The 17,339-nt window shown below is 31.4% G+C and overlaps 2 protein-coding genes across 2 annotated transcripts in view; one reads left to right on the forward strand and one right to left on the reverse strand.

The window, feature by feature from the left end:
• LOC131847608 (clathrin heavy chain) overlaps positions 1-12,454 on the reverse strand; it is a 28,842-nt gene extending 16,388 nt beyond the window's left edge. Inside the window, exons 1-6 of the mRNA XM_059197212.1 lie at positions 12,341-12,454; positions 12,089-12,197; positions 10,511-10,736; positions 3,659-3,913; positions 709-897; positions 16-270 (exon numbers count right to left, since the gene is read on the reverse strand). Of these exons, the coding sequence (XP_059053195.1) occupies positions 16-270; positions 709-897; positions 3,659-3,913; positions 10,511-10,736; positions 12,089-12,130 (967 nt within the window). The 5' untranslated portion in view covers positions 12,131-12,197; positions 12,341-12,454. The remainder of the gene's footprint in view (positions 1-15; positions 271-708; positions 898-3,658; positions 3,914-10,510; positions 10,737-12,088; positions 12,198-12,340) is intronic.
• A 465-nt stretch (positions 12,455-12,919) lies between these two features.
• Positions 12,920-17,338, forward strand: LOC131844706 (ubiquitin fusion degradation protein 1 homolog). The gene is made up of 7 exons (XM_059193654.1): positions 12,920-13,028; positions 13,095-13,215; positions 13,656-13,810; positions 14,087-14,216; positions 14,448-14,590; positions 16,121-16,342; positions 17,089-17,338. The coding sequence occupies exons 1-7, from the start codon at positions 13,026-13,028 to the stop codon at positions 17,248-17,250; spliced, it is 936 nt and encodes a 311-aa protein (XP_059049637.1). The 5' UTR covers positions 12,920-13,025; the 3' UTR covers positions 17,251-17,338.
• Position 17,339: the final 1 nt, after the last annotated feature.

Consider the following 17,339-nt stretch of genomic DNA (forward strand, 5'->3'; position numbering starts at 1 on the left):
AAAGTATATACTCACCAATAATACCGCCGGTTGCTTCATGGGGCGCGGTCACGAATATGGTATCAGATGAAATGCGGTTCATGTAGATGCATGTTCCGGTTTCGATATCGTACATATGGATGTAACCATACTTAGTGATCAAATATATCACATCATACTTCGGGGAGACTTGCATGGCAACTGGAAAGTCGTTCTGAGCTTCGGCCGGGAAAAACACATCGACAGCTTTCTTGGGAAAGGGTTGATTACCCGAAGGGGTCTGGCCCACCTCTATATGAGACAAAGATATATTATTATTATATTATTGAATAATTATATTATACTTACTTATAAAATTAAATTCCTTTCATATAATACAGAAATAGATAGTTTCTTAAAATACTCCATTCAAAATTATGAAAGTTTTTTTTGGAACCCTTCATAGAACTTTCAGGTAGCAAGTTTTAAGCAACCATTTTACTCCAATCCTTAAATAAGAGTCTACTTTACTCAAGAAATAGAGTTATTGAAAAAAGTTTGTCACTTCAGTATTATGAGTACTATCACTGGGTTTCTGGGAGTATATTCTTCATGAAGTACCTACTATACTTTTTTTTACTAAAAACAAATATGATCATTTTAAAATTACTAAAAATAACTTTTAGTAGTCTATCAGTCTCCTACCCCTAAAAATCCTAGAATAAAATAAAAAGAAAATGATGTATTTACCAATGATATGTAGCTTTCCACCTTGCGCCGTTCTGACAGCGAAACAGAAAAGTGTTGAGGGCTCTGCATTGCCTTCGGCTTTGAAGGTAGCGAACGAAGCTGCGTGACCTTCGATGGGCTGCGAACACTTGCGCTCTACTGAATAGAGTTGCATTGCACCTACTACGCGGTTTTGTTGTGCCGAAATACCTGGGAAAAGAATGAAATACATAAGTACTAGAATTTTTACTATAATTATATTGCACATTCAATATATTATGTAAATGCCAATATTTAATCTTACTAATATTATAAACGTGGAAGTTTCTGAGCATGGATGGATGGATGGATGGATGGATAGATGGATGTTATGTTACTTTTTCAGACAAAAATGAAATGAAATACTGAATGGATTTGAATGAAACTTCATAACAATATAGCTTATACATCAGAATGACACAAGCTATAAATTTCACGCGGGTGAAACCGCAGGCAGAGGTTGCATTTAAAAAGAACGGAATAGTATATACAAAAAGCTTGCTCCCTGGTGGCCACTAATATTGCTATCGGATTTCCTATACTACTTATTTGTTCGTTTTATTATATAGATAAAGACAATAACAATAAATAATATCTATTAAGACGAGGCAACATTTAAAATATTTCTAAATATGCCAAGTACTCTTCTTCTTATAGAAAGAATATATAAGACCATCTCATCAAGTCCGTTTCTTTTTAACTAGAGTTCTAAATACACATTTTAAAAAGCTTTTGTTTTTAATAATTTAATTTACTAATTGAAGTTTTTTGAGAAGCTATTTGAAAGAAACAAATATTATTCCAATGTTTATAAAAATATTTCAAATAGCGCTAATAGTTATTGAAATATGTGCTATTATTGTGATACGACGGATTAACTGACAAAATGGCAAGACGAGTGTTACTTTACTGTGTTATTTTACATTTTAAGTTTAAAATACAAAAGTTTGGAGCTTTGCGTGATGAACATTCCGTGTCCATGTCATTTTTTTTCATTGATATAGATTATCCTGCACGCAAACTTTCGTCAGACTCGTTTGACGTGAAGTTTATAATCATGACGTTTTTATTCACGCTTAATACAGCTCCAAAAATTGTAAAACAGTGTCATCAATTAAACGCTTCAATTATTTCCGGAACTAATCGAGCCTTACTTGTAGTAGTCGAGTACAGGTACTGCAATGTTAAATATCGTTGGCGTGGGTACCTATTTCAAGCATCAAGCGGCCTGTATCTCTATTGTAGGCTGCGATTAGGCCGAATTACAATATAAGAGGCATAACATCATTATCCTCTGGAAGGATCACACATGATTGAAATAACGGGTATCATGTGAGTACGTTATATGTGTAGTGCTGTTCATGTATTTAGGCGACGGTTACCACTTACTATAAGATGGTCCGTCAGTGTGTTTGCCATTACATATACATAAAAAAAACAACCTCTCTACACAGAAAATTATTCTCACATACACATGATCTCATAAAACTGGCTCGCACTGTTTATATTATTATAGTGAACAATACTAAACAGTCAGGTTAATTACATTATTCTAGAACATTATCTACCAATTGAGTTGTAGGCAAGTAACGTAGCCGTTTATTAAAGCAAATTTTTTTAACGATTTTCTGTTTATATTACAACTTCATGTCTTAAAGAAAGTGTACAATATGAACGTGGATAGAAAAGCGAGAGGACGACCTAAAAAAAGATGGATGGACTGTGTGAGAGATGATATGAATAAAAGGAGAGTATGCTCAGATATGACGACCGATAGAAATCAGTGGAAGTGAATAAAATACTGCGCCGACTCCAAATAATGGGATAAAAGCAAGGCAATGATAATTATAACTTCTAATTAATTTTGGTGTAATATAAGTATTTGACAATACGTATTTCAATATGTAGCATAAACAATAAATTCTGCCTGGTTGCCGTTAAATTACGTTACTGTCGCTATTGTTGTTGACTGTAGTTAGTTACAGGCAATTTAATGGTAAAATAATATAATGTTGCTCAATCTCAAACAGTGTCGAGCAGTTTGCGAGTGTCTGTCACTCATGGTAAGTCTGTTTGGAAGTATAAGTAAGTAATAGGTATCATAGTTAGTATTATGGTACGGACGGTATGGATTTGCATCGGTATCAGTATCTTACGTACATTTATTTATTTATTTATATAACTTTAATGCACACTGTACAGAAAGTAACAGTACATTTGGCGGATTTACTGTTCACTAAATATGTAAATTGTTTATTTTCAGTATTTGCCCACTTTCATGAAGGAGGATTACTGGCCGAAGGGGATGATGTATTGGCGCTACCGAGGCAAATTGCCGTCGTCAGTGCAGTGTACATATATACATATGTATGTTAGTCTATAAGGTATTTATAATATGAGTCATTAGTAGTCTGAAATAAATAAATAAATTTATCATAATGCATATAACAACACAACCCCCTACATTTCAAAGTCGTTTGCATTTCATATATTTCAGCACCAAGTTGCAGGGTCTCAAATCATGATACCTTAGTCATCTGGAATGGCAACACATGAATACCACGGGCATTGGGATTATATGATATCAATAGTTCTGTTCATATAATACGCAGCGGTGTCTACTTACCACTACCTGGCCTTTAGCTTGTTTGCCATTATAGCTATAGAAAAAATATTGTATCAAATCCTATATTTATAGATTTACTTAATTATATATAACTGGCTACTCGCCTCGGCTCGCACGGGTATACTTGCCTTAGAATAGATATAGATAACCTTTCTCTAAACTCACTCTATCTTTTACTAAAACTGCATAGAAATCCGTTGCGTGATTTAAAAGGTGTAAGCGAACAGACAGCGGAAGCAATTTTATTTTGTACTCTATGAAGATTCAGAGACAGTTTAAGTGACTAACTTTGAAGTGATTACTTACCAACTAGCAACAACCACTGCTGCTTCGGATCAGTCCGGTAATTGATGATTTGGCAGTCGGCGAGCGATGAATGCCTGTCGAACATTTTGACGGGCGTGGAGTCCCCTTCCATGGACCAATGGTACACAGACATCTTGGTTACCAGTGCCAGCGTGTTCAGGGAGATCCATTTCCAAAAGACCACATCTTCAGTCATGGTGTGTGCCTTCATCTTCGACTTCATCTCAATGTTGAAGATTTGGAGCGTTTTTTGAGCTAGAAAACAAAAACATATGTCAAAAGAATATGTTATATTGAAGCCAACAATGTTTATATTAAATAAATTCGAAGATATCTCTACTATTTTTTTCACCCCTGTATTTGTAAAGTGAAAGGTACTTTTCACGTCTACAAAATACAAATAGTCATCTGACATTTGACAAGTATTAGCAAAGAAAAATATTTTGCATAACATAACATTTTCATTCCAAATTCTTATATTGATTTTAGAATTGTCTTGGTGTTAGCTGCCAAAACTCACAATACAGACGAAACTAATTCCTATTCTTATATTAATCATCACACGTAGTGTAGAGCTTTGTTATTATATAACAATATTAAATATCAGATAATTTTAGAAATCAATTAGAAATCAAAAAAGAACATAAAACTGTAATGAATAGTATAATTATTTTATTGTTTATGAATAACAAAATTAAAACAGAAATGTTATTGACAACAGTACGACTAATTATAGGTAAACATATATATTAGTAATAATGTAAATCCTAATCGCAAATATCGCAATATTAGTTTTAGTGAATCATATACGACACTAAGCTGGTCTTTTTCCGTCGCTCACAACCTCTAATGATTGTTAGAACATGATTGTATTTAACATAAATAAAGACTACATTTTGTAGCATAAAAATATATGTATTGTACACCATTAGATGATGGCTTGGTGATGGAACAGTGAGGTAGTTGACACTCTGATGTTGGAATGAGAAGACTTAAAAGGGACAGGATGTTCATTTCTCTCTATGTTTGTGTAACTATTAGAGAATCGAAGCAATTTCTATAGCGTGTACATATGTTGTAATATGATCGGGTATAATAAAAAAATATTTTATAAAGATATAATCAGTAACTGTATTAAAAGTAAATAATTTTATATAAGTTACATACTACAATAATTTGCATTTATTTATTACATGCTTGCATGTTATAGAGCTATTCATTACACACTATGCTAAAACTTAGAAAAAACGGTCATTGTTAATGCAATTGATATTCAACGGAAATAAATTTTATTTTATTATTGTATATGACGGTATAAGAGTTCGTCAACATTCAAGGCTAGCGTTCACAGCTATGACTCATTGTGTTTGAACCGCCACCCCCGTATTATGATAGCGAGATATTAAATTTACCGTTGCGTGTCGCATAGATTCATAATACAAAATGAACGGACGCGTACATACAATGTCACTAGACCACATTAGGGGACGCTGTTGGTACGATTCAGTAAACAAAGTTTAACATTAAAATGCGTGTGGGAATAGCAAAATGAGAGTGGCGAACTAATATAGTAAACTGACTTTTATTCATAACGTGACAATTATCAATCAATGAAGTCCCTAGCTCATTAATTGATATTAGGTAAGTATAATATAAATACTTAAATACATACATTACTGTATGACTAGTTTAGAATTATCTTTAGATATAATTAGTAACATAAACCCCAAAATCAATGTAGTAATTTTTTTTTTTAATGATATGATAGTTTTTATTTTGCTTTAGACCAATCCTAAGTTAGTGTGTTTTAGCAGCAAATTACGACGTATGAGACAATTTGAAATGAGTTTTAGAATATACCACACTTAAATTAGTATATCAATTTTCAAGTATTGAACTTACAGACCTCTGTTGCAAAAAAAGTATTTTTATATTATATATACCAAAGTATTATGATTCTAATAAATATTACTGTCATAGACAAATGTGACTATGTGTCTGAGTCACATCAACAGTTTTTTGACATCGATTAGAACGTTGTTGCGTTTTGCTTCTGATCTCGAACAATAATAATTGGTGATGTGCGAGTATCACTCGCACTTCAAATTTTTTTTATTTAAACGAGATTTATTACAACTGTGGTCAGTTAATTTCTCTCTTCAATGTGAAATAGAGTACAAACCATTTTAGTGATTTGGTTTATAAAATGTTTAATGATGTTCTATCATTGTACAGATGATAAGATTTAAATTATCGTCTGGAATATGAAAGATAACACTGTAACTGAAGTGACGTCATTATATTGGTCATACAAAGCAATGAATCACAACGGGACAGAGAGCAGTGCAATATCCTCTTCCAACATATAAATGTTTACTCTCTCTATAATGTACATTTAAATATGTACTTTTTAACAGTAATCATTAGTAGGCATATATTTAATCGAATTAGGTGTTATTTAGCGGAAGTCCATTACACTACTTAATGGAATTATATTATTTTGTTTAATTCCGCTACAATTAGCATGAGTTTCCGCAATGAATATTCGTGACCTCACACATGCTAATTCTAACGGAATTAAATAAAATAATATAAATCCATTAAGTAAATTTATTAAGTAAAAACATTGCAAAGCAATCTGAAATCTCAAACTCCGTAATATTACTCGCCCTCACTAGATGAACCAACAATATCAATTAATGACGTAAAGTAACTCCATGTAAGCAAACTGCTCAACCATGGAAGATATGGATATGGAAGTAGAGATAAAGAGGTGCAACTAGTTCAAAGTTATAAAAAGTGTAACATATTTTGTCTATGATGTTACAACATTTGGGTCGTGATGGTAAACCTACGCCATTTTTGAGAATACTGAAACATATGATACTTTTCAAGTCAACCAACTTTTTTTCTCAATTTGACCTATTTTTTATGGATTTTTTTCCACTCTGAAGTTTTCAACTTCAAACAATTTTGTTTATAACAATATCTAACTCTGATGAGTACTTGTTGAGTGCTTAATGTGATTGAAGTCGTGTTTTTCGTGACCTGGATATGTATAATTATATATTCAATGTCATTATGAGTTTGGAGACTAAAATTGTGAACAAAAAACAATTAAAAATATTACGAAGCCAGAGTTCGAATTGCATTAACGTAAAACATACGCATGTAAAAACAGTGGCGATTTAAAATTTATATCTACGGTTGCATAATTTCTGAATCTATATTGTTCTTGACAATAGCGTTTGCAGTTTAGAGGGTATAAGGGCTTTTTTTATACGTTATAAAAAATATTGAACTACAAAATGTGTTAACTTAGCAATGAAAACCACGTAGGTGTATGTTAATGTTAAATAAACTATTATGCAAAAAATAATGGTTTCTATTTACGCTTAATGTTCTTTGCTTATTTTATTTAATATTATCTCGTACATTGATGGTTAGATCGTTAGTTAATTGTATATTTAGGTGCTTCAGGTTCGTTTACATAGGATATTTTGATGCAATTATGTCAACGTAACTTGTATTCAAATGTGTAATTGCCTTTATCGCTCTCGATGAGATATCTACGTTCGGCAATGGTCACTAAATAGCTGACACGATGACCTCAATTATCTTTAGACTTTAATTGTGTTTACAAACATATGCATAATATTATTATAAATATAGATACTATCATTTATAGAATATCAACCTGTGTTGATTAATAAAGGTCAAAGTTGCACGGGCGTGCAAATTATTCTTTGTAATTTAGCTACTATCTATTGAGATTTGTTCTAGATTATTGACCTATAGTTCAGTTTAGTTTCGAGATTTGGTGAGTCCACGGAATACTCATGTGGAAATAATAATACATACTTATAGTATAATAACATACTACAAAATAAATAATAACCGACAAATATAATAACTGAACCAGTGACTTTGTACTTGTCTAACTTTTTTTTATTTATTATCGGTAATAAAAAACTCAATTTTTTAATTCACTTAAATTAAAATTTTGTACCAGAATTGGTGAAAACGCATCCAAATCAAACGTAGAGAAATGAACAAAAACATTTTGTAACCATTCTTTTGGGTCCTATTACGTTGATAAAGTGCATCAATAAAAGGATTACTTGCATTTTTATTATATATATATAGATAAATTAAGATACGGTATATTAAAAACATAGTTTCTTAATATGTTGTTTATTCAGGAACCGAACTTATAAAAGACCGCAATGATATTCTTTATAGTTATCGGGATTTATATCGAGGCGTACTATTTATTTTCAAATACTGAAACATTATATTATTGAGTAAATATTTATTTAAAAAAAAGGATTCTAAGCCTTACGATATTGTTTATAACTTACTTATAACAAAAATGTTATAAAATTCTAATTCAATTATTTTGGTTACATGAGTTTGCTAAAACTTCGTCCAGATGCACAGCTGGTATGTTCGCAAGCTTCAAGGATCGACTACACCAGTGTTTCCAACACGGGGCCCACGCCCCGCAGGGGGTCAATTTGATTGTTAAGGGGGCAATTCGAAAATGCACTCTTTATTAAAATTATATGGATGGTGAATTTCAATTTTTCATTATATGTTTTCAAAATTTACTTACAGTTTCATTAACAATTTCCTAGTGATTTATTCCTAAAACCTATTATTTAATTTTCTTAAGTGAACAATAATGTTATAAATTATTTATGTTGCATACATATATAAGAATTTTAGAAAGGCTAAGGTAGGGTATAGCACTAAAAAGGTTGAGAAATACTGGACTACAAATTGTGCGCATTGTGTGGGAAGCCACGGCGACCCATCCCTAGGTTACGTGGGCGGCAGTTTCTTCGGCGTAAAAACAGCCTCAGTAAAGAGGGCTGTCTATGGACAATTTTATGTATACGTGTTTGTTTTGAGGCCCGGCCCGTTACGTCATTATAATGTAACTGGAATGGCAAAACATCTGACCACCTTCACCAGTATACATGTAACACCACAAATATAATGTTATCATGTGACACCCGTGATACCACTTATGTATTGCCATTCCGTGAGAACTAATACGTCATTTCTTTGTGCTTAATAATTCCATTGCTTTATTAAGCAAACAAACACATTTTACGATGCACTGTGCTTGACAGCTGAAATAGGTGAGACAGTGGTATCCCCTCAGACAACTTTGTTCAAAGTTGGTCTCGGTCATTATTTATTATTTCTCTTTAAGGTATTATTCTAAAATGACTTTAATTTATGTACCGCAGGTACAAATCCTTGTTGAAAATTTGAAGGTCCCACGGGTCATTGTAATGTTGTAATAACTAAATCCCGTTTCAAATAAGACGTATAATAGAAAGGGGACAATGACATACAAGTTTATGAGAAAATATGTTTGTTTTAACTGTCTGTTTCCGTAATTCCGTTTCAGTTTCGTGCCAAGAACATAAAATCACAAAAGTGACTCACTGCCAAATACGTCTTCAAAACAAACTACATTTATATAAAACGTAAAAGAAAAGTAATTTAATGGGTTTAATTATCGTCAAATCGTCGGTAAAAAAATCTTAGGCCACTATAGAAAAGAGTAATTAAAAAAAAATTACATGTTTTTTTGAGAATTGTAAGAAATATTAAAACTGTATCTGTATAATTATTCATGCTGTTACGTCTTATCTTTGTACATTTACTTAGTTTTAAAAAGATCATGAACAAAGACTATCTGATATAGTTAATAAATTTTCGCCATTGGATAGGCGTCACTGTAGTAAGACTGTGGTAAAACGCCTCAAAAAACAAAGCCTTTGCAAGGGTTGCTTACATCCTCCTGCTGGCAACAAACAGAAAATTATTTGTATGTCTAAGGTTTTTTTATAGCTTAGGAGACAAGCGAGCTAGTGTTGGTAAGTAATAACCGCCGCCCAAGAGCATCAATGGAACTGCCAGCCGTTTAAGATATGAGAGACAGAGTTCGAGCAAGGCATCAGTAGAGGAATATGAAGGACGAACAATTGGAACCTCGACTCACCCTGCGAAACGCGATAACACTTAACGCTAGTATTCTAAAGGATTGTGGTATTTCCCAGTTTGAGTGATAGAATGTAATTAGGATTTTCACATAGAAATGTTACAACAAACTAAGAAGTATTTTATAGGAGGTTGATTTTCAGAATAAAAGCCAGGATTTAGTTGTTTGATAGCAAATCACCCCAAAACATCCCAAGAAATAAATGTAATTTACCTTTAGTCAAAAAAACATGTTTTATTTACAATTTTATTATAATGTAACAGTTGACCAATTGCAAATTTCAATAAAGTGTCTTGTTGCATTGCTACATAGATAATTATGTCAATGGCTGCTTGTATTTTTTAAGTCATTTACCAAAATAATTAAGCAATGTTTAATGAAAGCCACTATGTATAAGAGGGACACTTGACTAAGTATAAATATGTACCACTATCATATTTATTCAAATGCTTTGTATCACATTATTTTTGTCACTGAAGGACACTACTATAAAAATGTACTATGTTGTATTGATTAAAATACCTTGTGACATAGTATATTTTTCATTAAGACTTAATTTTATAAAAATGTGTGATTTTGTATGACCAGAGAGTCTGTTGTAAAATTACACTACTATTGTTTTACAGATTAATCTGAACATAAAATCAAAATAAAAGTACAGATATAACAAAAAAGTTGGGCCATCTGGTCCAAATGTTGGTACCAACCTGATTCTGGTACCAACAAATGATAGACATTATTATTCTATAATATCCATAAACAGACACACACATACATGATTTCAAAATAAAAGATTAATGACATCTATTTCGAAATGCAGTAAATATGTTTACCTTCTACTCCAGCCTTCCCCTTAAGTGCGATGACCTTGCTAGCTGGGTTCATGATAGCAGAATCAGCACTGATTGGCCTGCGGATAGGATTGGTGGGATCCGCCATATCAATGATGACCACCTCTGCAGTCTCGCCAACCTTCTCACGGACACAGATGAACTTATCCGATTCCATGGTGAGTGTGTTGAATGATATTGATGCTGGATTGATGCCCACATTTGTGAGCTGTAACAATTTTTTAAATTGTTATTTGCATGCTGCATGTGTAGATACTGCAAATTTCAAATGAAAATAAATTTGTTTTTCAAGTAATATATTCCAAATCCACAATATAGTATAAGCAAAAAAAAAATTAATTTCATTTTATATCATAGTATTATTATATTATACTATTATGTCATTAAATAGAGGAAGCAAAAAAAGGCAGTAAAGAAGCATTACAATTATATTGTCAATCTGCTTTTCTTCATTGTCATAATATTGTAATAGTGTTTATACATAAAAAGAATCAGACTCTATGAATGTGTATGCATTTAATAAAAATGAAGGTACAAAAACAATATCCAATGTAACTAACATTTATATGACAAAGATATGCATCTGCCCACAGCTTACATGGGCAAAGGTCAGAGAAAAAGAAAGGCAACACTAATTTTCAGTTGCATAAGAAAAGTTATTACAATATTTTTAAATAATGAACAGAAGAGGTATTTTCTATTGTTTCTTGTTATAAATTTATTACTTTTTTTATAGTTTTAGGTGACTTTCAAATTAAAGGCAGTTAACCTTTAATTTGAATACAGTAATGGAATATAGATTTATTAGTCATACAGCTTGGATTTTTTTTTTCTATCTCTTGATATTGTTATCTATAGATACCCTATAGTTGTGTTACTGTTTACATGTAATTTCTTTTGAGACCTACTAACATTTTAAGGAAAATGTAGGGTCCATATTATTCATATACCCTTTTATTAAGCAAATAATTATCCATTTTCCATAATAAGAAGCTTTAAACTAAATATTATTTAAAGGTGCTAAATAACATTTAGGAATCCCATTTATTTTAGAAAATATATTTTGAAAAATAAATTAAAATATTTTCTTTAAGATATGAAATTTATATATAAAATTTTATAAATTATTAAAATTATTTTCTCTCAACTAAAGTAACCAAACTATGGTAAGTGTTTTAGTCATTTATTCAGTACCTACCTACAAAATATATTAAATTAAGTATGATATTATTACAAAGGGGTAAGAATGCTCATTGACCTACATTGTTCTACATGCATTATGAAAAAATGTTCATAAACTTGGCAAACAGACCATAACATGACCATCGGGGAAATGTAGAACAAATCAATACCCTATCGTACGCTCCTGTAGGTACGACGAGTAGGGGGTGGTAACTGACATTTGGTATTTGCGCAATGTTACTAATTATCCCTTTTTATTACGTATATACAAGAAGAATCTGTATTCCATCGTTATTTTTCATAACTTTCAATAATATATCGCTAATTTTGAGAAGAGGAAGCGCTATCGGTGAATCCAATAACGATGGGCGTACTCACCTGTAAATGCTCTTGGAAACGTATAGGTAAAACTTGCGCCATAATTATTCAATTTACCGTGACAACTACACTGAATAGGACCAAATGCGACTCTAGAAAATCGCGGTGTCTGAAAAAATAACACCAATAAATTCACTGCTGTTTCATTCGAAAACACTTTTGACAATCAACATGGCGATCGAAAGAAAATTGACAACGACCGGACGTGATAGAAATTTCAACTTATTTAAATTTAATTCATTTATTACTCACAAATCTATTGAATTCTACATTAAGAAAGAAAGGGGGTTGGTATTTGTTCTAATTCTGAGAAATATGACGAATAATGTAATAATGGAGTAGTTTGCCACATATACAATGAATGAAAAGGCAAACGTAATTTAAAAAAAAAATTGTAGATGCGTTCACGTTACATTATTTTACAATGTTATTGTTTGTCACACTGCCTCCGACAAGACTATAACTGGCATTTCACAATCTGGGCATTGCACTTATAGTGCTACTAACTTAAAATGCATTTCCTATACAATTGAAAATAAAATTATTACAATTATTGTAAATTATTATTTATGAAACCTAATTTCCATTTTACAGATTGATATTGTGTTTGTGTCAAATGTACTGTATGTCTAATAGTAATACATATTATTATTAGACATATATGAATTTAATTATGAAGTATAAAATACGTTGTAGATTTTTGGTACTTGCAAATTTATTTAAATTTCTGACAACTTTTCAAGTGAATGCATTACTAAAGACATCAGCGTGTCCGCTAATGCCACTGTCATTATTTGTAGTCAATGTCAAAAACCAAAAACAAAATTTTATGAATGAAATTCTATATTGCTTTGCTTTTGTTTGGTTTGATTAGGCGAATGATTTGCAATTATTTACAATATTTTCTGTTACCGTGTATACTTAATAAACCTTCAAAATGGTAAGATTACAAAGGTAAAATATGTTTTAATTAACATAAACGATAATATAATGTACATATTTATAGTTTCAGTTTGGATTCAACATGTTTCATGAGATATCGAGACCATTCAATATGACATACAGATGTTTCTCCGTTTCTATGTTGCCTGGAAATGAAAGACAGGATGTAGAAAGAGGTGGAAAAAGTGAGTAAATAAACAACGTATTAGACTAGACATTATTTATTATTTATCCTCCTAATAATATTATAAAACGTAAAAAGAAAAGGGAGACTAGAATGTCAACAAACTCTTCTCACATAAGACCCCAGTCCTAGTCCTATTGGGTGGGACTTATAATGCCATTAGACCGTTTACCATTGACGCAAATTACGGCTAGTATTAAATAAAGGCAGGTTTCCTAAAACATTATTAGGGTCATGCCCTGTCTTTTACATGAAAGCATATGCTTTGCAAGGTTGTCATAATCCATGCTTCATGTACTACAATTTTTAGAACACTATTGATGTATGGATACTGCCAAAGAAATTTATAAAGATATGAACCACTGAATCACTGCATGTATTTATTACTATTAATACAGGATAAATAACAAATATTGTAATAGAAATATTGAATATTTCCAGTCATAATGCCTCCATCAGCTCTTGAACAGCTCACACGACTAAATATTGAGTATCCGATGATCTTCAAATTGACTAATAAAAAAACAAAGAGGCTTACACACTGTGGTGTACTGGAATTTGTAGCAGATGAGGGCAAAGTTTACCTTCCACACTGGGTTAGTATTTACTAGTAAACTAGTAACTGCATTTAAACTGATATACTTAATTTCCATAGAAATCTTGTCATAATTGTCTCATCTTAATTCGGCTCTACTCCAATCATAGCATAACATAGCCATTAAAGATTTAATAATATACAACTTAAAAATGTTTATTTTGCAACTTTTGTTTTTATTCCAGTTATACAATAACTAGAACACTGTTACATTCTATGAGAAGTGAACTATATTAATGTTTTATTTATTCCATGAGTAATATTGTTTCTTTTGCAGATGATGGCAAATTTGGTACTTGAAGAAGGAGCACTGATTCAGATTGAGAGTGTATCATTACCTGTTGCAACATTTTCAAAGTTTCAACCACTTTCAGAAGATTTCTTAGACATAACTAATCCTAAAGCAGGTACTGGTTTGAAAAAATATTTCTATATTTAAACAAAATTACAAGACAAACTATATTATGAAATTAAATATTTCTAATGTTGTAATTAAAACAAAGCTTAAAATATGGTGTGACAGTAATCTCTATAGATTAATTGTTGATTAATATATAACACCTTTTCTATATACCAAAATGTATATTACATTAGATATAGTGTTTGTTAAAGTTATTAATGAAACTAATTTATTTCAGTATTGGAGAATTGCTTGAGAAACTTTTCTTGTCTAACAACTGGTGATGTAATTGCTATAAAGTATAATTCAAAGGCATATGAGTTGTGTGTACTGGAAACGAAACCTGGCAATGCAGTCATCATTATTGAATGTGACATGAATGTAAGAGACTGCAAATCTTATTAATATTATAAACACTACAGTTTGTGGGTATGGATGGATGCTTGTTACTCTTTCACACAAAAACTACTAAACAGACTGATGAATCTTTACAGTAATATAGCTTTTACATCAGAATAACATATAGGCTATAAATTTCATGTGGGCACAGTTAGTACATTATAATGATGATTTTCTTAAGTTGACTATATGAAATGAAATAAAATTTTATTGCATAAAATGTAGTACATTGGATGTGGTATTTTGAATATTATTATATTGTCCGCACATTTAGTCATTTCTGACATGCAACAGACAATTGTCAACTGAAATATTGTCATTATACATTACTCATCATTACATACATATATTATTATAATTAATTAATTTATAAGTATTAGTCACTTTTTCACCATTTGTGAAAGGTATTCCTCTATATTATAAAAGCAGTTAGATAACAACTAATTATACAATTCTTTTTTTAATTTGCTTTTATTTATTTGTTTTAACTCCTTTGGCAACTTGTTAAATATTTTTATGGCCTTTGGATTACAATTAGAGCTTGTTAGCGTTGACTTTATCAACGGATAATATAATTTATCAGGACGCCTCCTTGTGTACTTGGTCTCAAAATCATTAGATGTTTTAAATAATTCCGGATGCGATTTAACAAATAGGCACAGTTCGTAAATGTACATAGATGGCAATGTTAACAGTTTTAATTTTTAAATAACGGTTTGCAACTTGTTATTGGTGAAACATCAAATATGGCTCGAATACATTTCTTCTGGGAAAGAAAAGCTCTACTTACTTCCACCGAATTTCCCCATAAAACTAAACCGTATCTTAATTTAGGGGCAATGTAACTGTGGTATACTCGAATAGCGGTTTTTGTTCCTGCTATTTTTGCTATTCGCCATATTGCATATGAGAAACGATTTAGTTGATTACATAGATTATCAATATGGGTATTCCAAGTGCAGTTTTTATCCAAAGCAATTCCTAAGAACGTTAAAGCATTTGTTTCATTAATTGTTTGTCCTTGACACGTAATGTTTAGATTTCGGCAACTATTGCCAAGTTGATTTTGAAATTGTGTTGCATTTGTTTTTGATATATTTATTTTTAAATTATTATATGTCAACCAATTGATAACATTTTGAATAGTATTATTTATATCATCATTATATTTGATATATGATGACGCAACATTGTTTTAGATTGTGAACTGTCATTTTTTTATGTAATAATGTTCTACTGTGCTTTATCATCATCTATGTTGCATATACTAACATGTATACAGATTTCTACTTTGTCATAGTAACACTTTATAATAGTTACTATTTGTTCAGGCATGATTTCAACTATTACCAATATCTTTTTTTACTCTATGGTAATGTATTGTTAGGCTGTTAAAATTTCGCAAAGTTAATTAGTAGCAAGGTGTTTGGTATATAATAAACATCATCCTATTAAACATTCTTATGGGGTAAGCAGAGACAACACATTAATAAACTTCAAATCATTCATTAGGTGGAGTTTGCACCACCTGTTGGGTACAAAGAAGAAGACCATATATCAAGAGGCGGTGAAGGCAGTTCCGGTGCTGATGGTATGGATGAGGATCCTGCTTCCATGATGCCAGAACCTAGTGGTTTCATAGTTTTTGGTGGTGAAGGTAACAGATTGGATGGAAAAAAAAAGAAATTATTGAGTGAAAGTGATTCCGACCAACAGCCCTCTCAGTCTAGACAGGTTTGTTAACACTTTTGTGTAACACAAAATTGAATTTGTTTGTAGTACTTACAATATTTAGTGTTTAAAAATATATTTTACTAATTAGATCGAAAATACATGTGGTGATAGATTATGAAGTATCAGAGTAATAATTATTTAACTATAATATGAAATGGAAATTTAAAGGGATAGATTACAAATATGGACATATGTAAAGGACTACACTGCGATTTATGGTGACAGGCAAGATGTACAGCCATACAAACTTCTCACCTTAAGGATGAGGTTGACTGTCAACATGTTTTGAAATGATATATATCTGGGTATTAAAAAAAATTAACAGTTAAATGTTTAATATAAATTAGCATAGAATGTGATGTCACACTAAGGGAGGGGTAGTCATAGCTGGTCACATTTGTGGGAGACTAGGGTTAAAAAAAACATGAATTCGGGTGACGTAATTTTTGGATAAACTAACACACTAAACACGCTAGTCAGCAATTACAATGCATAAAGCTGAAACCCGCGCGATATGCTCATTACACACGTCACGCTCTGCCTCTCGTACCCAGGCCCAGTAAGTTGTATTTTGCATGTTGTATGTGCAATATAAGGTATTGATTTTTTTTTTATAATGCTGAAAACCGAGTTAGGGTTTCCGCCTGCAAATATTGTTATAAGATAGAAGAAATTTAGTAATACAAAATAAACAATACATTTCTCCTAGAAGTATATGTGTATTAATATACTGACTTTCCCTGTAGGCCTATGTCCGCGGTATCCCAGACTACGACTATGTTATCGGCACACTAAGGTTCATTAGAAATTCGCGGCCAGCTAGCGCTAAAGAAGAAGCGCCGTCAGAACCTTTTCAAGCATTTAAGGGTGAAGGCTTCACTTTACGCACCACTAAGTCTAAGAATTGAATAGCTACTATATATGTAATACAATATATGTCTATATTTAAAAAAACTGTTTCCAAATTTAATTAAATTTTCAATAGTCCAAGTCAAAA

This window comes from Achroia grisella, unplaced genomic scaffold, assembly GCF_030625045.1.
Source record: "Achroia grisella isolate CSIRO2021 unplaced genomic scaffold, CSIRO_AGI_Agris_v1 utg109, whole genome shotgun sequence".
Classification (NCBI taxonomy): Eukaryota; Metazoa; Arthropoda; class Insecta; order Lepidoptera; family Pyralidae; genus Achroia; species Achroia grisella.